This window comes from Oncorhynchus gorbuscha, linkage group LG15 (assembly GCF_021184085.1).
Source record: "Oncorhynchus gorbuscha isolate QuinsamMale2020 ecotype Even-year linkage group LG15, OgorEven_v1.0, whole genome shotgun sequence".
Classification (NCBI taxonomy): Eukaryota; Metazoa; Chordata; class Actinopteri; order Salmoniformes; family Salmonidae; genus Oncorhynchus; species Oncorhynchus gorbuscha.
This window is the reverse complement of record NC_060187.1, coordinates 23,557,815-23,585,466: the sequence shown is the minus strand read 5'-3', so window position 1 is coordinate 23,585,466 and position 27,652 is coordinate 23,557,815. Positions and strand designations below refer to the sequence as shown.

The 27,652-nt window shown below is 43.1% G+C and overlaps 1 protein-coding gene across 3 annotated transcripts in view; it reads right to left on the bottom strand.

The window, feature by feature from the left end:
* The window catches only part of LOC123998300 (transforming growth factor beta receptor type 3-like), a 149,615-nt gene that overhangs the window by 52,692 nt on the left and 69,271 nt on the right, over positions 1–27,652 (bottom strand). For all 3 annotated transcript variants that reach the window (XM_046303390.1, XM_046303389.1, XM_046303391.1), the window contains one exon: positions 13,350–13,487. In XM_046303390.1, coding sequence (XP_046159346.1) covers positions 13,350–13,487 — 138 coding nt within the window. The remainder of the gene's footprint in view (positions 1–13,349; positions 13,488–27,652) is intronic.

Genomic DNA, 27,652 nt, shown 5'->3' with positions numbered 1-27,652 from the left:
TGCTTACATACAAGCCCTTAACCAACAATGCTTACATACAAGCCCTTAACCAACAATGCTTACATACAAGCCCTTAACCAACAATGCTTACATACAAGCCCTTAACCAACAATGCTTACATACAAGCCCTTAACCAACAATGCTTACATAATGCAAGCCCTTAACCAACAATGCTTACATACAAGCCCTTAACCAACAATGCCCTTAACCAACAATGCTTACATACAAGCCCTTAACCAACAATGCTTACATACAAGCCCTTAACCAACAATGCTTACATACAAGCCCTTAACCAACAATGCTTACATACAAGCCCTTAACCAACAATGCTTACATACAAGCCCTTAACCAACAATGCTTACATACAAGCCCTTAACCAACAATGCTTACATACAAGCCCTTAACCAACAATGCTTACATACAAGCCCTTAACCAACAATGCTTACATACAAGCCCTTAACCAACAATGCTTAACCAACCAATGCTTACATACAAGCCCTTAACCAACAATGCTTACATACAAGCCCTTAAACAATGCCAACAAGCCCTTAACCAACAATGCTTACATACAAGCCCTTAACCAACAATGCTTACATACAAGCCCTTAACCAACAATGCTTACATACAAGCCCTTAACCAACAATGCTTACATACAAGCCCTTAACCAACAATGCTTACATACAAGCCCTTAACCAACAATGCTTACATACAAGCCCTTAACCAACAATGCTTACATACAAGCCCTTAACCAACAATGCTTACATACAAGCCCTTAACCAACAATGCTTACATACAAGCCCTTAACCAACAATGCTTACATACAAGCCCTTAACCAACAATGCTTACATACAAGCCCTTAACCAACAATGCTTACATACAAGCCCTTAACCAACAATGCTTACATACAAGCCCTTAACCAACAATGCTTACATACAAGCCCTTAACCAACAATGCTTACATACAAGCCCTTAACCAACAATGCTTACATACAAGCCCTTAACCAACAATGCTTACAACAAACCAACAATGCTTACATACAAGCCCTTAACCAACAATGCTTACATACAAGCCCTTAACCAACAATGCTTACATACAAGCCCTTAACCAACAATGCTTACATACAAGCCCTTAACCAACAATGCTTACATACAAGCCCTTAACCAACAATGCTTACATACAAGCCCTTAACCAACAATGCTTACATACAAGCCCTTAACCAACAATGCTTACATACAAGCCCTTAACCAACAATGCTTACATACAAGCCCTTAACCAACAATGCTTACATACAAGCCCTTAACCAACAATGCTTACATACAAGCCCTTAACCAACAATGCTTACATACAAGCCCTTAACCAACAATGCTTACATACAAGCCCTTAACCAACAATGCTTACATACAAGCCCTTAACCAACAATGCTTACATACAAGCCCTTAACCAACAATGCTTACATACAAGCCCTTAACCAACAATGCTTACATACAAGCCCTTAACCAACAATGCTTACATACAAGCCCTTAACCAACAATGCTTACATACAAGCCCTTAACCAACAATGCTTACATACAAGCCCTTAACCAACAATGCTTACATACAAGCCCTTAACCAACAATGCTTACATACAAGCCCTTAACCAACAATGCTTACATACAAGCCCTTAACCAACAATGCTTACATACAAGCCCTTAACCAACAATGCTTACATACAAGCCCTTAACCAACAATGCTTACATACAAGCCCTTAACCAACAATGCTTACATACAAGCCCTTAACCAACAATGCTTACATACAAGCCCTTAACCAACAATGCTTACATACAAGCCCTTAACCAACAATGCTTACATACAAGCCCTTAACCAACAATGCTTACATACAAGCCCTTAACCAACAATGCTTACATACAAGCCCTTAACCAACAATGCTTACAATGCTTACATACAAGCCCTTAACCAACAATGCTTACATACAAGCCCTTAACCAACAATGCTTACATACAAGCCCTTAACCAACAATGCTTACATACAAGCCCTTAACCAACAATGCTTACATACAAGCCCTTAACCAACAATGCTTACATACAAGCCCTTAACCAACAATGCTTACATACAAGCCCTTAACCAACAATGCTTACATACAAGCCCTTAACCAACAATGCTTACATACAAGCCCTTAACCAACAATGCTTACATACAAGCCCTTAACCAACAATGCTTACATACAAGCCCTTAACCAACAATGCTTACATACAAGCCCTTAACCAACAATGCTTACATACAAGCCCTTAACCAACAATGCTTACATACAAGCCCTTAACCAACAATGCTTACATACAAGCCCTTAACCAACAATGCTTACATACAAGCCCTTAACCAACAATGCTTACATACAAGCCCTTAACCAACAATGCTTACATACAAGCCCTTAACCAACAATGCTTACATACAAGCCCTTAACCAACAATGCTTACATACAAGCCCTTAACCAACAATGCTTACATACAAGCCCTTAACCAACAATGCTTACATACAAGCCCTTAACCAACAATGCTTACATACAAGCCCTTAACCAACAATGCTTACATACAAGCCCTTAACCAACAATGCTTACATACAAGCCCTTAACCAACAATGCTTACATACAAGCCCTTAACCAACAATGCTTTAACCAACAATGCTTACATACAAGCCCTTAACCAACAATGCTTACATACAAGCCCTTAACCAACAATGCTTACATACAAGCCCTTAACCAACAATGCAGTTTTAAGAAAAAATAAGTGTTAAGAAAGTGTTTAATAAATAAACTGAAGTAAACAATAAATAAATAAAAAGGAAAACAATGAAGAAAATATAAAAATAACTAATAATTAATGAGCAACAATAAAATAACAGTAACAAGGCTATATACAGGGGGAACCGGTAGAGTCTATGTGCGGGGGCACAGGTTAGTCGAGGTAATATATACATGTAGGTAGAGGTAAAGTGACTATGCATTGATAATAAACAGAGAGTAGCAGCAATGTAAAAATGGGGGGGGGGTCAATGCAAATAGTCTGGGTAGCCATTTGGTTAACTGTTCAGGAGTCTTATGGCTTGGGGGTCGACGTTAAGAAGCATTTTGGACCTAGAAGGGAAGCTCCTGTACTGCTCCTGTACCGCATGACACTAGGGTGGCGAAGTAATGGCAATTTTTAGGGCCATCCCCTGACACAGACCGGTATAGAGGTCCTACCCTCTGTAGTGCCTTGAGGTCGGAGGCCGAGCAGTTGCCATACCAGGCGGTGATGCTCTCGATGGTGCAGCTGTATCATTTTTTGAGGGTCTGAGGACCCATGCCAAATCTTTTCAGTCTCCTGAGGGGGAAAAGGTGTTTCGTGCCCTCTTCATGACAGCCCCATTGATGAGAATGGGGGAGTGCTCGGCCTTCCTTGCTCACATTGAGGGAGAGGTTGTTATCCTGGCACCACACTGTCAGGTCTCTGACCTCCTCCCTATAGGCTGTTTCATCTTTGTCCGTAATCAGGCCTACTACTGTTGTGTCGTCGGCAAACTTAATGATGGTGTTGGAGTCGTGCTTGGCCATGCAGTCATGGGTGAACAGGGAGTACAGGTGGGGACTGAGCACGCACCCCTTAGGGGCCCCCGCGTTGAAGATAAGCGTAGCAGATGTGTTGTTACCTACCCTTACCACATGGGGGCGGCTCGTCAGTCCAGGATCCAGTTGCAGAGGGAGGTGTGTGCGGTCCCAGGGTCCTTAGCTTAGTGATGAGCTTTGTGGGCACTATGGTGTTGAACGATGAACTGTAATCAATGAACAGCATTCTCACATAGGTGTACCTTTTGTCCAGGTGGGAAAGGGAAATATAGAGTGCAATAGAGGTTGCGTCATCTATGGATCTGTTGGTGCGCTAAGCAAATTGGAGTGGGTCTAGGGTGTCTGGGAGGATGCTGTTGATGTGAGCAATGAACACCCTTTCAAAGCTCTTCATGACTACAGACGTGTGTGCTACGTATCGGTAGTCATTTAGGCAGGTTCCCTTGGTGTTCTTGGGCACAGGGACTATGGTGGTCTGCTTGAAACATGTTGGTATTACAGACTCGGTCAGGGACAGGTTGAAAATGTCAGTGAAGACATTTGCCAATTGATCAGGGCATGCTCGGAGTACACGTCTTGGTAATCCGTCTGGCCCTGGGCCTTATGAATGTTGACCTCTATAGAGAGAGTGATCACACAGTCGTCCGGAACTGCTGGTGCTCTCATTCAGTGTTGCATGCCTCGAAGCATGCATAGAAGTAATTTAGCTCGTCTGGTAGGCTTGTGTCACTAGGCAGCGCACAGCTGTGCTTCCCTTTGTAGTCTGTAATAGTTTGCAAGCCCTGCCACATCCGGCGAGCTTTGGAGCCGGTGTAGTAGGATTCAATCTTAGTCCTGTATTGCCTGTTTTATGGTTCGTAGGAAGGCATAGCGGGATTTCTAATAAGCTTCCTGGTCAGAGTCCCACCACTTGAAATTGGCAGCTCTACCCTTTAGCTCAGTGCGGATGTTACCTGTAATCCATGGCTTCTGGTTGGGGTATGTACGTATGGTCACTGTGGGGACGACGTCATCAATGCACTTATTGATGAAGCCAGTGACTGATGTGGTGTACTCCTCAATGCCATCGGAATAATCCAGGAACATATTCCAGTCTGTGCTAGAAAAACACTCCTGTAGCTTAGCATCTGCATCATCTGACCACTTCCGTATGTATTGGTACTTCGTGCTTTAGTTGTTGCTTGTCAATAGGAATCAGGAAGATAGAGTTATGCTCATATTTGCCAAATGGAGGGAGAGCTTTCTATGCATCTCTGTGTGTGGAGTAAAGGTGGTCTATAGTTTTTTTCCCTCTTGTTGCACATGTAACATGCTGGTAGAAATTAGGTAAAATGGATTTGAGTTTGCCTGCATTAAAGTCCCCGGCCACTAGGAGCGTCACCTCTGCATGAGCATTGTCTTGTTTTCTTATGGCCTTATAAAGCTTATTGAGTGTGGTCTTATTGCCAGCATCGGTTTGTGGTGGTAAATAGACAGCTACGAAAAGTATAGATGAAAAATAGTAAATAGTGTGGTCTACAGCTTATCTACCTCAGGCGAGCAAAACCTCAAGACTTCATTAATATTATATTTCGTGCACCAGCTGTTATTGACAAATAGAAAGACCGCCAACCCTGTTTTACCGGAGACCGCTGTTCTATCTTGCCGAAGCACGGAGAACCCAGCCATCTCTATGTTATCCATGTTGTCGTTCAGACACAACTCAGTGAAACATAAGATATTACAGTTAATGTCCCGTTGGTAGGATGGGCTTAAATCGGATCTCATCCAGTTTATTATCCAATGATTGCATGTTGGCTAATAGGACTGATAGTAGAGGCGGGTTACTCACTCGCCATCTGATTGTTACAAGGCACCCTGACCTATGACCATTATACAGTATATCTGTCTCTTCTTCATGCGAATGACGGGGATTTGGGCCTTGTCCGGTGTCTGAAGTAAATCCTTCGCATTAGACTCATTAAATAAACCATCTTTGTTCAGTACGAGGTGAGTAATCGCTGTTCTGATATCCAGAAGCTCTTTTTGGTTATAAGAGAATAAGTTACACATAACGTGGAAAAAAAACACACAATAGCACAATTGGTTACGAGCCCGTAAAACGGCAGCCATCTCCTCTGGCATCATTAATCAATTCACACACCAAGTTCAAATAATGTAATAAAAGAAAGAAAATGAGGAAGACTTGGCAAACAGAGAAAGAGCACATTCCAACATCTAAACTTTACAATGTTGCTCCATCAAAAGGCCAGAGAGAACAGAGATGTGTTTCAGATCAAACTAGTCAAACAAAGAGGCACGATAACACCATATGCAATAGAGACACAGACAAAGTCATACAGCCAACTTCCCTAAAGACATGGAAACATGCCCTCTTTCGGTTTGTAATTGTCCCCTCCTGAAATTACATTGGCTTGATTTGTTGTGTCCATCTTTCATTTCATGTTAGAATTGGTATTCTTTCATTACTCAGTATTTCTGATTGACAGGCAGTGTTGCGGAGCATGTTTACCAACAGAATGTCTGGATTTTAAAAGGCTGGAGGTTAGGAGGGTGCAGTGGGCCAACAGCAACAGTGTGTTTACCAGACAGAGCAGGGCTAAACTGCAACGGTTCCAGGGCCCATCTGTGTCTGTCTGTAGACCTTAGAATGGGGGACCAGGAAACGAGGCCTTGGCAGAGCTGATCAAGTGTGTGTGTGTGTGTGTGTGTGTGTGTGTGTGTGTGTGTGTGTGTGTGTGTGTGTGTGTGTGTGTGTGTGTGTGTGTGTGTGTGTGTGTGTGTGTGTGTGTGTGTGTGTGTGTGTGTGTGTGTGTGTGTGTGTGTGTGTGTGTGTGTGTGTGGGTGGCAGAGCTGATGCATGGCCCATTAGCCCCAGGAAACAAGCTCTCTAATGGGGGAACAGCGTAAAGAAGGTCTGGGTCGAGGTGTTACTATAGTTTCTGTTACTCCATATATCCACCACACAGCACCATCTCTCCAACTCTCTGGAAGCTGCTAGCTGTCTCCACTAGCTCAGCCCTCACAGTGTCATAGTGTTTGTGTCAGACAGACAGTCAGACCAGTGAGAGTATGATGAGGCAAGTGTGGCTCTAGTCATGAGGATGGTGCTTTAAGCATGGGAGATGTGGCTGCATGCAGTATGATGGGGTTTCACCTCCTCCTCCTCTTCCTCCTCCTCCTCCACATCCTCCTACAGGACAAACAGGCAGAGTGAAGCACCGACAGTGTGCGGGACAGGAAGAGTGGGTGTACATCCTTTCTTTCACCCTGTCCCGTCTCGTTGTCCAGTCATTGTGTGTCTGGGTTCCATGGTGGCATGTTAATGAGGCGCCCCGGTGGAGCTAACCTGAACCTGAGGAGAGCAGAGGCTCCTGTGTACCTGAACCTGAGGAGAGCAGAGGCTCCTGGGTACCTGAACCTGAGGAGAGCAGAGGCTCCTGGGTACCTGAACCTGAGGAGAGCAGAGGCTCCTGGGTACCTGAACCTGAGGAGAGCAGAGGCTCCTGTGTACCTGAACCTGAGGAGAGCAGAGGCTCCTGGGTACCTGAACCTGAGGAGAGCAGAGGCTCCTGGGTACCTGAACCTGAGGAGAGCAGAGGCTCCTGGGTACCTGAACCTGAGGAGAGCAGAGGCTCCTGTGTACCTGAACCTGAGGAGAGCAGAGGCTCCTGTGTACCTGAACCTGAGGAGAGCAGAGGCTCCTGTGTACCTGAACCTGAGGAGAGCAGAGGCTCCTGTGTACCTGAACCTGAGGAGAGCAGAGGCTCCTGTGTACCTGAACCTGAGGAGAGCAGAGGCTCCTGGGTACCTGAACCTGAGGAGAGCAGAGGCTTTTGGGTACCTGCACCTGAGGAGAGCAGAGGCTCCTGGGTACCTGAACCTGAGGAGAGCAGAGGCTCCTGTGTACCTGAACCTGAGGAGAGCAGAGGCTCCTGTGTACCTGAACCTGAGGAGAGCAGAGGCTCCTGTGTACCTGAACCTGAGGAGAGCAGAGGCTCCTGTGTACCTGAACCTGAGGAGAGCAGAGGCTCCTGTGTACCTGAACCTGAGGAGAGCAGAGGCTCCTGTGTACCTGAACCTGAGGAGAGCAGAGGCTCCTGTGTACCTGAACCTGAGGAGAGCAGAGGCTCCTGTGTACCTGAACCTGAGGAGAGCAGAGGCTCCTGGGTACCTGAACCTGAGGAGAGCAGAGGCTCTTGGGTACCTGAACCTGAGGAGAGCAGAGGCTCCTGTGTACCTGAACCTGAGGAGAGCAGAGGCTCCTGTGTACCTGAACCTGAGGAGAGCAGAGGCTCCTGTGTACCTGAACCTGAGGAGAGCAGAGGCTCCTGGGTACCTGAACCTGAGGAGAGCAGAGGCTCTTGGGTACCTGAACCTGAGGAGAGCAGAGGCTCCTGTGTACCTGAATCTGAGGAGAGCAGAGGCTCCTGGGTACCTGAACCTGAGGAGAGCAGAGGCTCTTGGGTACCTGCACCTGAGGAGAGCAGAGGCTCCTGGGTACCTGAACCTGAGGAGAGCAGAGGCTCTTGGGTACCTGCACCTGAGGAGAGCAGAGGCTCCTGGGTACCTGAAACTGAGGCAGGCAGAGGCTCCTGGGAATCTGGTTATGGCTAAGTGCAGACAGGCTAACAGATAGGATGTACAAGGCAACTCGATCTGCGCACAGCCAGAGGGCCTGGAGCTGTCACTCAAACACACAACCCAACACTTACCTTACTTTGCCATAGCTAAGGACCAGAGTGGAACTCCGCAGACAGACAGCTAATCTGGTACAGTCACTTCATTGTTAGAGTGAATGTGTCTGAATAGGACTCACCTATGACTCATGTGTATATGTGTAGCTTGCCAAGGCCATTAAGAAAATCTCACAAACTACTTAGATGAAAATGACAACATCTGTTTATGTGAATATATGATACTGAGGGTACATTAAAGTATCCCTGAACAGTCACCAGGGAGTAGTCGTATCCCCTTCCCTCTTCACAGTGGGAAAGATCCCATGTCTAACAAATCAAATCAAATTTTATTGGTCACATACACATGGTTAGCAGATGTTAATGCGAGTGTAGTGAAATGCTATGATATGATCCTTGACTAGTCTCTCAAAGCACTTCATGATGACAGAAGTGCGTGCTTTGGGGCGATAGTCGTTTAGCTCAGTTACCGTAGCTTTCTCGGGAACAGGAACAATGGATGGACCTCTTGAAGCATGTGGAAACAGCAGACTGCGATAGGGATTGATTGAATATGTCCCAAAACACCAGCCAGCTGGTCTGCGCATGCTCTGAGGACGCGGCTGGGGATGCCATCTGGGCCGGCATCCTTGCCAAGGTTAACACGTTTAAATTGTTTTATTCACGTTGGCCTTAGTGAAGGAGAGCCCGCAGGTTTTGGTAGGGGGCAGTGTCAGTGGTACTGCATTGTCCTCAATGATATCAAAGAAGTTGTTTGGTTTGTATGGGAGCAAGACATGAGTGTCCACGATGGGGCTGGTTTTCTTTTTGTAGTCCGTGATTGACTGTAGACTCTGCCACATACCTCTCGTGTCTGAGCTGTTGAATTGTGACTCTACTTTGTCTCTATACTAACGCTTAGCTTGTTTGATTGCCTTGCAGAGGGAATAGCTACACTCTTTGTATTTGGTCATGTTTCCGGTCGCCTTGCCATGATTAAAAGCAGTGGTTTTGCGCGAATGCTGCCATCAATCCACGGTTTCTGGTTGGCGAAGGATTTAATGGTCACCGTGGGTACCACATCACCGATGCACTTGCTAATAAACTCACTCACCGAATCAACGTATAAATCAATGCTAACCGGAACATATCCCAGTCCACGTGATCGAAGCAATCTTGAAGCGTGGAATCAGATTGGTTGGACCAGCGTTGAATAGACCTGAGCACGGGCGTTTCCTGTTTGAGTTTCTGTCTATAGACTAGGAGCAACAAAATGGAGTCGTGGTCAGATTTGCTGAAAGGAGGGCGAGGGAGGGCTTTGTATGCGTCGCAGAAGTTAGAGTAGCAATGATCCAGGGTGTTGCCAGCCTGGGTCAAACATTCAATATGCTGATAAAATTTAGGGAGCCTTGTTTTCAGATTAGCCTTGTTAAAATCCCCAGCTACAATAAATGCAGGTGTCCATTTCCTCTATGTAAACTGGAAACCAGTTTACATAGAGTCCAATGAAGTTCTTTCAGGGCCGTTGAGGTGTCTGCTTGGGGGGATATACACGGCTGTAATTATGATCGTAGAGAATTCTCTTGGTAGATAATGCTGTCGGCATTTGATCGTAAGGAATTCTAGGTCAGGTGAACAAAAGGACTTGAGTTCCTGTATGTTGTTATGATCACACCATGACTCGTTAATCATAAAGCATACACCCCCTCCCTTCTTCTTACCAGAGAGATGTTTGTTTCTGTCAGCGCGATGCGTGAAGAAACCGGGTAGCTGTACTGACTCTGATAACGCATCCCGAGTGAGCCATGTTTCCGTGAAACAAAGAATGTTACAATCTCTGATGTCTCTCTGTAAGGCAACTCTTGCTCGAATTTCGTCTAACTTGTTGTCAAGAGACTGGACATTGGCGAATAGTATACTCGGGAGCGGTGGGCGGTGTGCCCGTCAACGGAGCCTGACCAGAAGACCGCTCCTTCTGCCCCTTCTGCGGCAGCGTTGTTTTGGGTCGCCTACTGGGATCCGATCCATTGTCCTGGATGGTGGTCCAAACAGAGGATCTGCTTCAGGAAAGTCGTATTCCTGGTCGTAATGTTGGTAAGTTGACGTTGCTCCAATAGTTCCTTCCGGCAGTATATAAAAAAGCTTAAGATTTCCTGGGGTTAACAGTGTAAGATATACATGTTAGATACACTACAGCAAAAAGCCTAGTACTGTACTTTAGGCTGTGGGCTGGGCTTATGACTGTTGTCAGCTGTTATATGTCTGATGAGGAGACTCTGTTGACCTGCTAATGGCTACCTCCGAGACCGCGTCCCAAATTACACCTTATTCCCATATAGTGTACTACTTTTGATCAGAGCCCAGACTACGTATAGGTAATATGTTTCCATTTGGGACACAGCCCCCGAGAAGACTCGCTCTAACTGCATGTAGAATTACAGCTCTGAAAACAGAAGCAGCCTGGATGCACATTCATCTGAATAAACTATGTCAATCTGACATGGAAATATTTCCACTTAGTATAGGAAATAACTCAATTAAAAAGGGAGCCTGGTATGTAGGTTGTTATGCTGTGTGATGTATTCACTAGGGGTGCCCGAGTGAAACCTGAGTCTGTGGTTAAGACAGATGGGTCTGTTGTATACCTGGGTTCAAATACTATTTCAAATATTTATAATTATTTTAGCATTTGCTTTTGCCTGCCTGGAGCGACAGATGGGAAGGGTTTTCACTTTTGCACTAATTCTATTGGTTCCATTGTGCCTGGCAAACTCAATCAAGCCCAGCTGATGTATTTGAAATGATTTCAAATAGTGTTTGAACCCAGGTCTGGTCTGTGATATGGCTAAAGAATGGTATCTCTGCTCAAAGTGGAAGGATGTTAGCACGTCAGCTAGGTAGCTTCACATGACCACAATAATCCCACTCAACACAGAGATGATGACGGAGATCTCGCTCTTCTCATTGCCGAAGGAGACCAAGTTCATTTCACTGCCGAAGGTCGGATTTCAGGCTAAGCCTCTCTCTGAAAGACTGAATTTGGCTATATCTGTTATAAATGTAAAATGTTTTAGCCGTAAAGGATTTAGGTTGTGGCTTTATTGCTGAAGCTCAGCTCTCTCAGTGATCAAAATAAAGATGGCTTAATATATTTTTGAAAGACCCTGTGCGTGTGTGGTGTGCGTCAATGAGTGTCTGTTTGTGTGTGTGTTCGTGCATGAATGCGTGCATGTGTGTTGTGTGTGCATTTATGTGGGTGTGCCCATGCATCTGTATGGGCTCTGGTTTTCATGGTAGGATGTTTTGTATGCAATGAGAACACATAACCACCACATCTGGAAATAGTATGGAGTATGAATGCCATTCTTGCAGAATGCTATGGCGTTAACTCACATTTGACAATGATTATTTCAAAAGAACCGCAAGCTACATGAAAGTTTTCACAGCATATATGGAAATGTAGGTGTTGAGTGTACAGATCCAGACAGGCTTAGAGTTTAGAGCAGCATGTTGAGTTAAACCATGTACATGTAGGCCTGTTGCTCTCATTTCTCTCAGATGTTCTCATGTGATAGAAGATGGAAGATGGGAGGGGAGGGAGGGATTAGCAGTCAGACTGGAAAACAATAATGTTGTTAGGGACTCCAGTGCCAACCAAGCTCACCGACCCTGGTGTGACTATGACCGTAGCTGTTGGCAAGACAGCACAAACAGATCTGGGACCAGGCTAAGCATAAAGTACATGCCAACCTATATCCCATCATTTGTCAGGTAAACCAGTCTCCTAATCACTTGAGGGTTGATATCAATGATGTCCTAAAGCAGTGGTGCGTTAGTCATCAAAGTGGTATAGGTTTGTCACTGATTATTAGAGTTTACAGCGAGAGGATGTGGAAAGTGTGAGTGTCTGCACAGTGTAAAGAAGATCCTGTCCCCATGGGTAAACCACTGCTGCACATTACACACTAACTACTGCCATACAGACATGAACGTCTCGCCACAGGACATGTGGGAGTGTCTGCACAGTGTAAAGAAGAGCCTGTCCCCATGGGTAAACCACTGCTGCACATTACACACTAACTACTGCCATACAGACATTAACGTCTCGCCACAGGACATGTGGGAGTGTCTGCACAGTGTAAAGAAGAGCCTGTCCCCATGGGTAAACCACTGCTGCACATTACACACTAACTACTGCCATACAGACATTAACGTCTCGCCACAGGACAGGGGTGTGAACAGGCAGTGGCTCAGGTGGTTGTTGTCCTTGATGATCTTTTTGGTCTTCTTGTGACATTGGGTGGTGTAGGTGTCCTGGAGAGCAGGTAGTTTGACTCCGGTGATGCGTTGTGCAGACCTCACTACCCTCTGGAGAGCCTAACGGTTGTGGGCGGAGCAGTTGCCATACTAGGCGGTGATACAGAGACAAGATGCTCTCGATTGTGCATCTGTAGAAGTTTGTGAGTGATTTTGGTGACAAGCCACATTTCTTCAGCCTCCTGAAGTTGAAGAGGCGCTGCTGCGCCTTCTTCACCACACTGTCTGTGTGGGTGGACCATTTCAGTGTTGTTATGTTAATATACCATTTCAGTGTTGAATGTTAATAAAGAATGGTATGAGGGAAATGAAGGGGAGTAAAAGTCCAGGAAAGAAAGACAAACAAGTTTGGAGGGTACTTTGGAGAGAGAACAGCAGGAGATGGGTTAGGGCAGAGTGTGGCATCTGACCTATTGAGTAAAGGGAGGGTGGAGGTGATATGATTTGAGAGAGAGAGAGAGAGAGAGAGAGAGAGAGAGAGAGAGAGAGAGAGAGAGAGATGAGATGTTTGGTTGTTGTTGTCCACAGACTGTAGCTATCATGGTTCATCTGTAACCAATAGAAAACTCTTTAGACTGTAACATAGAGAAACATCTCAGAATGTTAGAAAGAATGATGAGAAGACATGGGAGAGAGAGACAGACAGACAGACAGAGATTAGAAGGGATATTAGTTCGATCTGGACCCAAATGGAAGATGTGTTTGATAGGAGTAATAAGGGGAGTGTTTGTAAGGAAATTAGTTGGAGCTGGACTCACATGGAAGGTGTGTTTAATGCCTAGGGCTAGTTTCTCTGTCCTGATGTCCCAGACCACAGGCTGGGGGGAGTTTAGCACAAACACCAGGGGCTTCTGGTGAACCAGCAGGGACTGGATGGGCTTCAGATGCAGCTCCACCTGGGAACAGGGTAACAACACAGAAGGTTAGAGGACTATAATTAAGCAATAAGACCTGAGGAGCTGTGGTGTATGGCCAAAAATCTTAAGCTCGACACAGCGCATTGGTAACCAGTTTATAATAGCGATAAGGCTTCTCGGGGTTTGTGGTATATGGCCAATATATCCCAGCTAAGGGCTGTATCCAGGTACTCCTTGTTGCGTCTTGCGTAAGAACAGCCCATAGTCGGGATATATTAGCCATATACAGGGTTGGGTAGGTTACTTTCTAAATGTAATTAGTAACGTAACTTTTGGATTACCCAAACTCATTAACGTAATCTGATTACATTACATTACTTTTAGATTACTTTCCCATTAACAGGCATTAGAAGAAGATAAAATGTATATTACCAATTGAACAACATCTATTGCAGGATAAGTCAATGTTAAAGTTTACATAGCTGGCCATATATGGATGTTCAATTTTACTTTATGGGTTGTTTATGTACGTAGTCTTCTTCTAAACCATCGTTTTCTACTACACATACATCTACTACTATATACGATGAAATTATATCTTTACATTAAAAACCAAAGTCTATCAGAATTCCAGTCATTCCAATAAATGTTACACCCCTTAATCTTTTTTTATCAGCATGAATTAGATTGAGCAATAAAAGCCCCACTTTTATTCCATAGGCTGGGATTCATACTATGCAGCTGTTGTTCCATAGGCTGGGATTCACACTATGCAGCTGTTGTTCCATAGGCTGGGATTCACACTATGCAGCTGTTGTTCCATAGGCTGGGATTCACACTATGCAGCTGTTGTTCCATAGGCTGGGATTCACACTATGCAGCTGTTGTTCCATAGGCTGGGATTCACACTATGCAGCTGTTGTAAGAGCGCATTTTTCACTGGCTGTCCACTGCTTTCAAAAACAATGATTGATAGGCAGCTTAAACTTCTTGAATTCAACCATTACTAGGTTCAAATACACATTTAGATTTGTGAACAGCCATAGCTAAATGAGAGAGCAGCAGTGTGATTCACATCAATTCGCTATGTAGATATCCATAATAAGTGGTATACGTATTACCGTAGACTACACCACTTCTGTCATCCTTACCTACAAGTGTTTATTCAAGTTGGATCATCTTTGGATGCCGACAGCAGTTGCACCATTGAAAGACATAGACTGTAGCCTACAAAAACCTATTCCTGCTCTTTTCCCACGATCCATCAAACACATTTGGTGTGTATCATAGTGGTCTCTGACTTGTGGTGGAACTTAAACTTGCACCTTTTTTCAATGATGATTTGAATGTCATTGAGAAAACAGAGAAGTGTCAAATGGTTTTTTTGCAAACCTCCTTTCTGAATTTAAAAGTAATCCTCTAATTAATCATCTAGTTTTCAAAAGTACCTGCAATCTGATTACAATATTTGTGCTGACAATGTAACAGATTACAGTTGCCAATTTTTGTAATCCCTTACATGTAATCCCTTACTTCCCAACCCTAGCCATATACCACAAACTCCAGAGATGCGTTATTGCTATAAACTGGTTACCATCGTAATTAGATAAGTACAAATATTTTGGGGGAGAGCCTGGTATATGGTCTGATATACCATGGCTTTCAGCCAATCAGCATCATAAGACCTGTCATAACCATGTATGACCCACTTACAGTGCCTTGCAAATTATTCATCCTCCTTCACATTTTTCCTATTTTGTTTCATTACAACCTTTAATTTAAATTGATTTTCATTTGGATTTCATGTCATGGACATACACAAAATAGTCCAAATTGGTGAACTTAAATGAAAAAATGTAAAAAACTTGTTTCAAACAATAAAAAATAAAAACAGAAAAGTGGTGCGTGCATATGTATTCACCTTTTTGCTATGAAGCCCCTAAATAAGATCTGGTGCAACCAATTACCTTCAGAAGTCACATAATTAGTTCAATCCAAGTGTCACATGATCTGTCACATAATCTCAGTATATATACACGTATTCTGAAAGGCCCCAGCGTCTGCAACACCACTAAGCAAGGGGCACCACCAAGCAAGCGGCACCATGAAGACTAAGGAGCTCTCCAAACAGGTCAGGGACAAAGTTGTGGAAAAGTTGGGTTATAAAAAAATATCCGGAACTTTGAACATCCCACGGAGCACCATTAAATCCATTATTAAAAAATGGAAAGAATTTGGCACCACAAAAAATCTGCCAAGAGAGGGCTGCCCACCAAAACTCGCGGACCAGGCAAGGAGGGCATTAATCAGAGAGGCAACAAAGAGACCAAAGATAACCCTGAAGCAGCTGCAAATATCCACAGCGGAGATTGGAGTATCTGTCCATAGGGCCACTTGAAGCCGTACACTTCACAGAGCTGGGCTTTATGGAAGAGGGGCCAGAAAAAAGCCATTGCTTAAAGAAAAAAATAAGCAAACACGTTTGGTGTTCACCAAAAGGTATGTGGGAGACTCCCCAAACATATGAAAGAAGGAACTAAAATTGAGCTTTTGGCCATCAAGGAAAACGCTATGCGTGGCACAAACCCAACACCTCCCATCACCCCGAGAACTCCATCCCCTGATGCTGGTGGCAGCATCATGCTGTGGGGGTGATTTTCATCGGCAGGGACTGGGAAACTGGTCAGAATTGAAGGGATGAAGGATGGCTCTAAATAGAGGAAAACTCTTGAGGGAAACCTGTTTCCCTTCCAGCAGGACAATGAACCGAAGCATACTTCTAAAGCAACACTTGGGTGGTTTAAGGGGAAACATTTAAATGCCTAGGAATGGCCTAGTCAAAGCCCAGACCTCAATCCAATTGAGAATCTGTGGTATGACTTAAAGAATGCTGTCCACCAGTGGAACCCATCCAACTTAAAGGAGCTGGAGCAGTTTTGCCTTGAAGAATGGGCAAAAATCCCAGTGGCTAGATGTGCCAAGCTTATAGCTTTTACATACCCCAAGAGACTTGCAGCTGTAATTGCTGCATAAGGTGGCACTACAAAGTATTGACTTTGGGGGGATGAATAGTTATGCACACTCAAGTTCAGTTTTTTTTTGGTTATTTCTTGTTTGATTCACAATACAAAAAATGTTGCATCTTCAAGGTGGTAGGCATGTTGTATAAATCAAATGATACAAACCCCCCAAAAATCCATTTTAATTCCAGGTTGTAAGGCAAAAAATAGGAATAATTCCAAGGGGGTGAATACTTTCGCAAGCCACTGTATGTACATTTACATTTACATTTAGGTCATTTAGCAGACGCTCTTATCCAGAGCGACTTATAATAATGTCATAATATGATCTATAATGATCCTGTCTTCCTGAGAAGACAGAGGGTTTGAAAGGTCCCTACATAAAGGCTGCATAACATATTGAAACCCTATACTGTATATAACACATTCATAATCAGTGCATAAGCATTACATATGTGTTTATGTCAATAACTGCAAGTTGATAAATGCAGGATTAGTGAAATGACTGTCACATTTATGAATATATCAACTTAAGGTTGTTGACATTAGCACTGTTATGATTAGAGCCATTTCCACCAGGTGTGGGAGCAACACAGTGTAACACACAGCATTAGAAACCTGCACCTTTACAGGGGTGGGCGGGTCAGCATAGGGTCAGCTACAGTCAGCATAGGGTCAGCTACAGTCAGCATAGGGTCAGCTACAGTCAGCATAGGGTCAGCTACAGTCAGCATAGGGTCAGCTACAGTCAGCTACAGTCAGCATAGGGTCAGCTACAGTCAGCATAGTGTCAGCAAAGGGTCAGCTACAGTCAGCATAGGGTCAGCTACAGTCAGCATAGTGTCAGCTACAGTCAGCATAGGGTCAGCTACAGTCAGCATAGGGTCAGCTACAGTCAGCATAGGGTCAGCTACAGTCAGCTACAGTCAGCATAGGGTCAGCTACAGTCAGCATAGTGTCAGCAAAGGGTCAGCTACAGTCAGCATAGGGTCAGCTACGGTCAGCATATGGTCAGCTACAGTCAGCATAGGGTCAGCTACAGTCAGCATATGGTCAGCCACAGTCAGCATATGGTCAGCTACAGTCAGCATAGGGTCAGCTACAGTCAGCATAGTGTCAGCAAAGGGTCAGCTACAGTCAGCATAGGGTCAGCTACAGTCAGCATAGTGTCAACTACGGTCAGCATATGGTCAGCTACAGTCAGCATAGGGTCAGCTACAGTCAGCTACAGTCAGCATATTGTCAGCTACAGTGTATTAACACCAACACCCCCTTTCATTTCACTCAGTTGCTTCACAAGGCAAATATGAGAGCATTTACTTTACTGTGGATGTTGTTGAATCAATGTTATAAAAACATTGTAGATCACTCTGTTGACTGTTCCTGCACAATTACCGAGCTATAATGTTTCTGATTGTGTCTTTTATCAGGGTTTTAGTTGTTTATCCGCTCACTGTGCTGATAATCCCATTAAGTCTGACTATGAGCTTTCTCCCTTTGGAAAGCAGTAACTCTGCTCTGATTTGTAATCTCTCTCAGATTGCTGCTATCTGAACTAGCCTAATTGAATTCTCACACACAACAGATATAATATATTAGAGATAAACAGCAGAGAATATATTAGACGGAGACACAAAGGAGAGAACATATTAAAAATACACACAACAGAGATAATAAATTAGACACAACAGAGATAATATAGAGAGAACATATTAGAGAGAGACACAGCAGAAAATATATTATAGACACAGCAAAGAGAATATAATATATTAGAGACAAACACAGCAGAGAGAATATATTAGAGAGAGACACAGCAGAGAATATATTAGAGAGAGAAAAAGAGACTATATTAGACAGAGACACAACAGAGAGTATATAGATAGATATAACAGAGAGAATATATTAGAGAGAGACTCAGCAGAGAATAGAGAGACACAGCAGATACAATATATTAGAGACAGACACAGCAGATATAGTATATTAAAGAGAGACACAGCAGAGAATATATTAGACAGAGGCACAGCAGAGAGAATATATTAGAGAAAGCGAAAATATATTAGAGACACAGCAGAGATAATATATTAGAGAGACACAGCAAATAATATATTCGAGACAGAGATAATATATTAGAGAGAGACACGGCAGAGATAATATATTAGAGCGAGACACAGCAGATAATATATTAGAGCCACAGAAGAGATAAAATATTAGAGAGAGACAGCAGAGAGAATGTATTAGAGAGAGACACCGCAGAGAGAATATATTATATCGACACACAACAGAGATAATATATTAGAGAGAGAGACACACAACTGAGAGAATATACTAGAGAGAGACACAGCAGGGTGAATATATTAGACAGAGACACAACAGAGAGAATATATTAGATGGACATGCAACAGAGATAATATATTAGTGAGAGACACAGCAGAGAGAATATATTAGAGAAGACGATAATATACAGTGCCTTGCGAAAGTATTCGGCCCCCTTGAACTTTGCGACCTTTTGCCACATTTCAGGCTTCAAACATAAAGATATAAAACTGTATTTTTTGTGAAGAATCAATAACAAGTGGGACACAATCATGAAGTGGAACGACATTTATTGGATATTTCAAACTTTTTTAACAAATCAAAAACTGAAAAATTGGCCACTTTAATAATGGGAATTGATGGGAAATTATGTAAATATATCACTAGCCACTTTAAACAATGCTACCTTATATAATGTTACTTACCCTACATTATTCATCTCATATGCATACGTATATACTGTATTCTACATCATCGACTGCATCCTTATGTAATACATGTATCACTAGCCACTTTAACTATGCCACTTTGTTTACTTTGTCTACATACTCATCTCATATGTATATACTGTACTCGATACCATCTACTGTATGCTGCACTGTACCATCACTCATTCATATATCCTTATGTACATATTCTTTATCCCCTTACACTGTGTATAAGACAGTAGTTTTAGAATTGTTAGTTAGATTCCTTCTTGGTTATCACTGCATTGTCGGAACTAGAAGCACAAGCATTTCGCTACACTCGCATTATGAGGAGGCAGCACAGCGACGCGGTTGGAAGCCTGAAAAGCAGCCCAAAAAAAATATTGGGGGGGGGCTAGAAGGGAGTATGGTTATGCCAGGTAGGAGACCTGCGCAAACTCCCTGTGCTCACCGTTGGGCTAGAGAGACCGGGCAGGCACCGTGTTATGCTATGGAGCGCATGGTGTTTCCAGTGCGGGTGCAGAGCCAGGTGCGGCACATACCTAGCCCTTCCTATTGGCCGGGCTAGAGTGGGCATCGAGCCAGGTAAGCTTGGGCAGGCTCGGTGCTCAAGAGCTCCAGTGCGCCTGCACGGTCCTGTCTATCCAGAGCCACCTCCACACACCAGTCCTCCGGTAGCAGCTCCCCGCACCAGGCTTCCTGTGCGTGTCCTCGATCCAGTACCACCAGTTCCAGCACCACGCACCAGGCCTCCAGTGCGCCTCGCCTGTTCAGCGCAGCCAGCGCTTTTCTCCTCTCCTGCGCTGTCGGAGTCTCCCGCCTGTTTAGCGCAGCCAGAGCCTTTCTCCTCTCCTGCGCTGCCGGAGTCTCCCGTCTGCCCAGCGCCGCCAGTGCCGCCAGTCTGCCCAGCGCCGCCCAGTGCTCCCAGTCTGCCCAGCGCCGCCAGTGCTCCCAGTCTGCCCAGCGCCGCCAGTCTGCCCAGCGCCGCCAGTGCCCCCAGTCTGCCCAGCGCTGCCAGTGCTCCCAGTCTGCCCAGCGCCGCCAGTGCTCCCAGTCTGCCCAGCGCCGCCAGTGCCGCCAGTCAGTCCAGCGCCGCCAGACAACCAGTCTCTTCCAGATCTGCCAGACAACCAGTCTCTTCCAGATCTGCCAGACAACCGGGCTCTTCCAGATCTGCCAGACAACCAGTCTCTTCCAGATCTGCCAGACAACCAGTCTCTTCCAGATCTGCCAGACAACCAGTCTCTTCCAGATCTGCCTGTCAACCTGAATCTTCCAGTTCCGCCAGCCAGCCAGGATTTACCGGAGCCTACTACCTGTCTGAGCTTCCTCTCAGTACTGGGCTTCCTCTCAGTACTGGGCTTCCCCTCAGTCCCGGGCTGCCCCTCAGTCCCGGGCTGCCCCTCAGTCCTGGGCTGCCCTTCAGTCCCGGGCTGCTTCTATCCCGAGCTGCCCCTCTGTCCCGAGCTGCCCCTCTGTCCTGAGATGCCCCTCTGTCCTGAGATGCCCCTCTGTCCTGAGATGCCCCTCTGTCCCAAGCTGCCCCTCTGTCCCGAGCTGCCCCTCTGTCCCGAGCTGCCCCTCTGTCACAAGCTGCTCCTCAGTTATGTGGGGATCTGGGTGAGGACTATTAGGCCATGGTCGGCGGAGAGGGTGGATTATCCCAGGACGCGAAGGGGAGGAACAAGGACATTAATGGAGTGGGGTCCACGTCCCGAGCCGGAACCGCCACCATGGACAGACGGGTGCGTCCGGGAGTCCGCACCTTAGGTGGGGGGGTTCTGTCACGCCTTGGTCATTGTATTTTGTGTTTTTGTTATTATGTTTGGGTAGGCCAGGGTGTGACATGGGTTTATATGTTGTTTTCGTATTGGGGTTTGTATTATTTGGGATCGTGGCTGATTAGGGGTGTTGTTAGGCTTGGCTGCCTGAGGCGATTCTCAATCAGAGTCAGGTGCTTATCGTTGTCTCTGATTGGGAACCGTATTTAGGCAGCCTGAGTTTCGCTTTGTATTTCGTGGGTGATTGTACCTGTCTCTGTGTTGTAGTCACCAGATAGGCTGTAATTAGTTTCACGTTCTGTTCTGTTATTCTTGTATTTAGTTTCAGTTATTTCATGTACCGCGTTTTTCATTCATTAAAGTCATGAGTAACCAACACGCTGCATTTCGGTCCGACTCTCTTCTTTCAACAGACGAACGCCGTTACAACAACAGAGTGAATATATTAGAGAGAGACACAGCAGAGAATATATTAGAGAGACACAGCATAGAATATATTAGAGAGAGACAGCAAATAATATTTTAGAGAGAGACAGCAAAGATACTATATTAGAGAGACAAAATAATATAGAGAGAATATATTATATAGACACACAACAGAGATAATATATTAGAGTGCGACCCAACAGGGAGAATATATTTGAGACAGACACAGCAGAGAGAATATATTAGAGAGAGGCAGACACAGCAGAGAATATATTAGAGAGAGGCAGACACAGCAGAGAATATATTAGAGAGAGGCAGACACAGCAGAGAATATATTAGAGAGAGGCAGACACAGCAGAGAATATATTAGAGAGAGGCAGACACAGCAGAGAATATATTAGAGAGAGACACAGCAGATAATATATTAGAGAGCGACACAACAGAGAATATATTAGAGAGCGACACAACAGAGAATATATTAGAGAGAGGCAGACACAGCAGATAATATATTAGAGAGCGACACAACAGAGAATATATTAGAGAGAGGCAGACACAGCAGATAATATATTAGAGAGCGACACAACAGAGAATATATTAGAGAGAGGCAGACACAGCAGATAATATATTAGAGAGCGACACAACAGAGAATATATTAGAGAGAGGCAGACACAGCAGAGAATATATTAGAGAGAGGCAGACACAGCAGAGAATATATTAGAGAGAGGCAGACACAGCAGAGAATATATTAGAGAGAGGCAGACACAGCAGAGAATATATTAGAGAGAGACACAGCAGATAATATATTAGAGAGCGACACAACAGAGAATATATTAGAGAGCGACACAACAGAGAATATATTAGAGAGAGACACAGCAGATAATATATTAGAGAGCGACACAACAGAGAATATATTAGAGAGAGGCAGACACAGCAGAGAATATATTAGAGAGCGACACAACAGAGAATATATTAGAGAGAGGCAGACACAGCAGAGAATATATTAGAGAGAGGCAGACACAGCAGAGAATATATTAGAGAGCGACACAACAGATAATATATTAGAGAGAGGCAGACACAGCAGAGAATATATTAGAGAGAGACACAGCAGATAATATATTAGAGAGAGGCAGACACAGCAGAGAATATATTAGAGAGAGACACAGCAGATAATATATTAGAATGAGAATATATTAGAGAGAGGCAGACACAGCAGATAATATATTAGAGAGAGGCAGACACAGCAGAGAATATATTAGAGAGAGACACAGCAGATAATATATTAGAGAGAGGCAGACACAGCAGAGAATATATTAGAGAGAGGCAGACACAGCAGAGAATATATTAGAGAGGCAGATAATATATTAGAGAGCACAGCAGAGAATATATTAGAGAGAGGCAGACACAGCAGATAATATATTAGAATATATATATTAGAGAGAGACACAGCAGATAATATATTAGAGAGCGACACAACAGAGAATATATTAGAGAGCGACACAACAGAGAATATATTAGAGAGAGACACAGCAGATAATATATTAGAGAGCGACACAACAGAGAATATATTAGAGAGAGGCAGACACAGCAGATAATATATTAGAGAGCGACACAACAGAGAATATATTAGAGAGAGACACAGCAGATAATATATTAGAGAGCGACACAACAGAGAATATATTAGAGAGAGGCAGACACAGCAGAGAATATATTAGAGAGAGACACAGCAGATAATATATTAGAGAGCGACACAACAGAGAATATATTAGAGAGAGGCAGACACAGCAGAGAATATATTAGAGAGAGACACAGCAGATAATATATTAGAGAGCGACACAACAGAGAATATATTAGAGAGCGACACAACAGAGAATATATTAGAGAGAGACACAGCAGATAATATATTAGAGAGCGACACAACAGAGAATATATTAGAGAGAGGCAGACACAGCAGATAATATATTAGAGAGCGACACAACAGAGAATATATTAGAGAGAGACACAGCAGATAATATATTAGAGAGCGACACAACAGAGAATATATTAGAGAGAGGCAGACACAGCAGAGAATATATTAGAGAGAGACACAGCAGATAATATATTAGAGAGCGACACAACAGAGAATATATTAGAGAGAGGCAGACACAGCAGAGAATATATTAGAGAGAGGCAGACACAGCAGAGAATATATTAGAGAGAGACACAGCAGATAATATATTAGAGAGCGACACAACTGAGAATGTATTAGAGAGAGACACAGCAGAGAATATATTAGAGAGAGGCAGACACAGCAGAGAATATATTAGAGAGAGACACAGCAGATAATATATTAGAGAGCGACACAACTGAGAATGTATTAGAGAGAGACACAGCAGATAATATATTAGAGACACAACAGAGAATATATTAGAGAGACACAGCAGAGAATATATTAGAGAGAGACACAACAGAGAATATATTAGAGAGAGACACAGCAGATAATATATTAGAGAGCGACACAACAGAGAATATATTAGAGAGAGGCAGACACAGCAGAGAATATATTAGAGAGAGGCAGACACAGCAGAGAATATATTAGAGAGAGACACAGCAGATAATATATTAGAGAGCGACACAACAGAGAATATATTAGAGAGAGACACAGCAGATAATATATTAGAGAGAGCGACACAACAGAGAATATATTAGAGAGAGGCAGACACAGCAGAGAATATATTAGAGAGAGACACAGCAGATAATATATTAGAGAGCGACACAACTGAGAATGTATTAGAGAGAGACACAGCAGATAATATATTAGAGAGAGACACAGCAGATAATATATTAGAGAGCGACACAACTGAGAATGTATTAGAGAGAGACACAGCAGATAATATATTAGAGAGCGACACAACAGAGAATATATTAGAGAGAGGCAGACACAGCAGAGAATATATTAGAGAGAGACACAGCAGATAATATATTAGAGACACAACAGAGAATATATTAGAGAGACACAGCAGATAATATATTAGAGAGCGACACAACAGAGAATATATTAGAGAGAGGCAGACACAGCAGAGAATATATTAGAGAGAGACACAGCAGATAATATATTAGAGAGCGACACAACTGAGAATGTATTAGAGAGAGACACAGCAGAGAATATATTAGAGAGAGACACAGCAGATAATATATTAGAGAGCGAGAGAATGTATTAGAGAGAGACACAGCAGAGAATATATTAGAGAGAGACACAGCAGATAATATACTAGAGAGCGACACAACTGAGAATGTATTAGAGAGAGACACAGCAGATAATATATTAGAGAGCGACACAACTGAGAATATATTAGAGAGAGACACAGCAGATAATATATTAGAGAGCGACACAACTGAGAATGTATTAGAGAGAGACACAGCAGATAATATATTAGAGAGCGACACAACAGAGAATATATTAGAGAGAGACACAGCAGATAATATATTAGAGAGAGACACAGCAGAGAATATATTAGAGAGAGAATATATTAGAGAGAGACACAGCAGAGAATATATTAGAGAGAGGCAGACACAGCAGAGAATATATTAGAGAGAGGCAGACACAGCAGAGAATATATTAGAGAGAGGCAGACACAGCAGAGAATATATTAGAATATATATAGAGAGAGGCAGACACAGCAGAGAATATATTAGAGAGACAGAGAGAGAGAGGCAGACACAGAAATATATTAGAGAGGCAGACACAGCAGAGAATATATTAGAGAGAGCAGACACAGCAGAGAATATATTAGAGAGAGACACAGCAGATAATATATTAGACGACACAACTGAGAATGTATTAGAGAGAGACAGAGAATATATTAGAGAGAGGCAGACACAGCAGAGAATATATTAGAGAGAGACACAGCAGATAATATATTAGAGAGAGAGAATGTATTAGAGAGACACAGCAGATAATATATTAGAGAGACACAACAGAGAATATATTAGAGACACAGCAGAGAATATATTAGAGAGACACAACAGAGAATATATTAGAGAGAGACACAGCAGATAATATATTAGATTACACAACAGAGAATATATTAGAGAGAGCAGACACAGCAGAGAATATATTAGAGAGAGGCAGACACAGCAGAGAATATATTAGAGAGAGACAGCAGATAATATATTAGAGAGAGGCAGACACAGCAGAGAATATATTAGAGAGAGGCAGATAATATATTAGAGAGCGACACAACAGAGAATATATTAGAGAGAGACACAGCAGATAATATATTAGAGAGCGACACAACAGAGAATATATTAGAGAGAGGCAGACACAGCAGAGAATATATTAGAGAGAGACACAGCAGATAATATATTAGAGAGCGACACAACTGAGAATGTATTAGAGAGAGACACAGCAGATAATATATTAGAGAGAGACACAGCAGATAATATATTAGAGAGAGAGAGAGACACAGCAGATAATATATTAGAGAGCAGACACAACAGAGAATATATTAGAGAGAGGCAGACACAGCAGAGAATATATTAGAGAGAGACACAGCAGATAATATATTAGAGAGCGACACAACAGAGAATATATTAGAGAGAGACACAGCAGATAATATATTAGAGAGCGACACAACAGAGAATGTATTAGAGAGAGACACACAGCAGAGACAATATATTAGAGAGAGACACAGCAGATAATATATTAGAGAGCGACACAACAGAGAATGTATTAGAGAGAGACACACAGCAGAGACAATATATTAGAGAGAGACACAGCAGATAATATATTAGAGAGCGACACAACTGAGAATGTATTAGAGAGAGACACAGCAGAGAATATATTAGAGAGAGACACAGCAGATAATATACTAGAGAGCGACACAACTGAGAATGTATTAGAGACACAGCAGATAATATATTAGAGAGCGAACAACTATATATTAGAGAGAGACACAGCAGATAATATATTAGAGAGCGACACAACTGAGAATGTATTAGAGAGAGACACAGCAGATAATATATTAGAGAGCGACACAACAGAGAATATATTAGAGAGAGACACAGCAGATAATATATTAGAGAGAGACACAGCAGAGAATATATTAGAGAGCGACACAACTGAGAATATATTAGAGAGAGACACAGCAGAGAATATATTAGAGAGAGGCAGACACAGCAGAGAATATATTAGAGAGAGACACAGCAGAGAATATATTAGAGAGAGGCAGACACAGCAGAGAATATATTAGAGAGAGGCAGACACAGCAGATAATATATTAGAGAGAGGCAGACACAGCAGAGAATATATTAGAGAGAGACACAGCAGATAATATATTAGAGAGAGGCAGACACAGCAGAGAATATATTAGAGAGAGGCAGACACAGCAGAGAATATATTAGAGAGAGGCACACAGATAATATATTAGAGAGGCACACACAGAGAAATATATTAGAGAGAGACACAGCAGATAATATATTAGAGAGAGACACAGCAGAGAATATATTAGAGAGAGACACAGCAGATAATATATTAGAGAGAGACACAGCAGAGAATATATTAGAGAGAGACACAGCAGAGAATATATTAGAGAGAGACACAGCAGATAATATATTAGAGAGAGACACAGCAGAGAATATATTAGAGAGAGAGACACAGCAGATAATATATTAGAGAGAGACACAACAGAGAATATATTAGAGAGAGACACAGCAGATAATATATTAGAGAGCGACACAACAGAGAATATATTAGAGAGAGGCAGACACAGCAGATAATATATTAGAGAGAGACACAGCAGATAATATATTAGAGAGCGACACAACAGAGAATATATTAGAGAGAGACACACAGCAGATACAATATATTAGAGAGAGACACAGCAGATAATATATTAGAGAGAGGCGACACAGCAGAGAATATATTAGAGACACAACAGAGAATATATTAGAGAGAGACACAGCAGATAATATATTAGAGAGCGACACAACAGAGAATATATTAGAGAGAGAATATATTAGCAGACACAGCAGATAATATATTAGAGAGCGACACAACAGAGAATATATTAGAGAGACACAGCAGATAATATATATATTAGCAGAGAGAGCAGACACAACAGAGAATATATTAGAGAGAGGCAGACACAGCAGAGAATATATTAGAGAGAGACACAGCAGATAATATATTAGAGAGCGACACAACAGAGAATATATTAGAGAGAGGCAGACACAGCAGAGAATATATTAGAGAGAGGCAG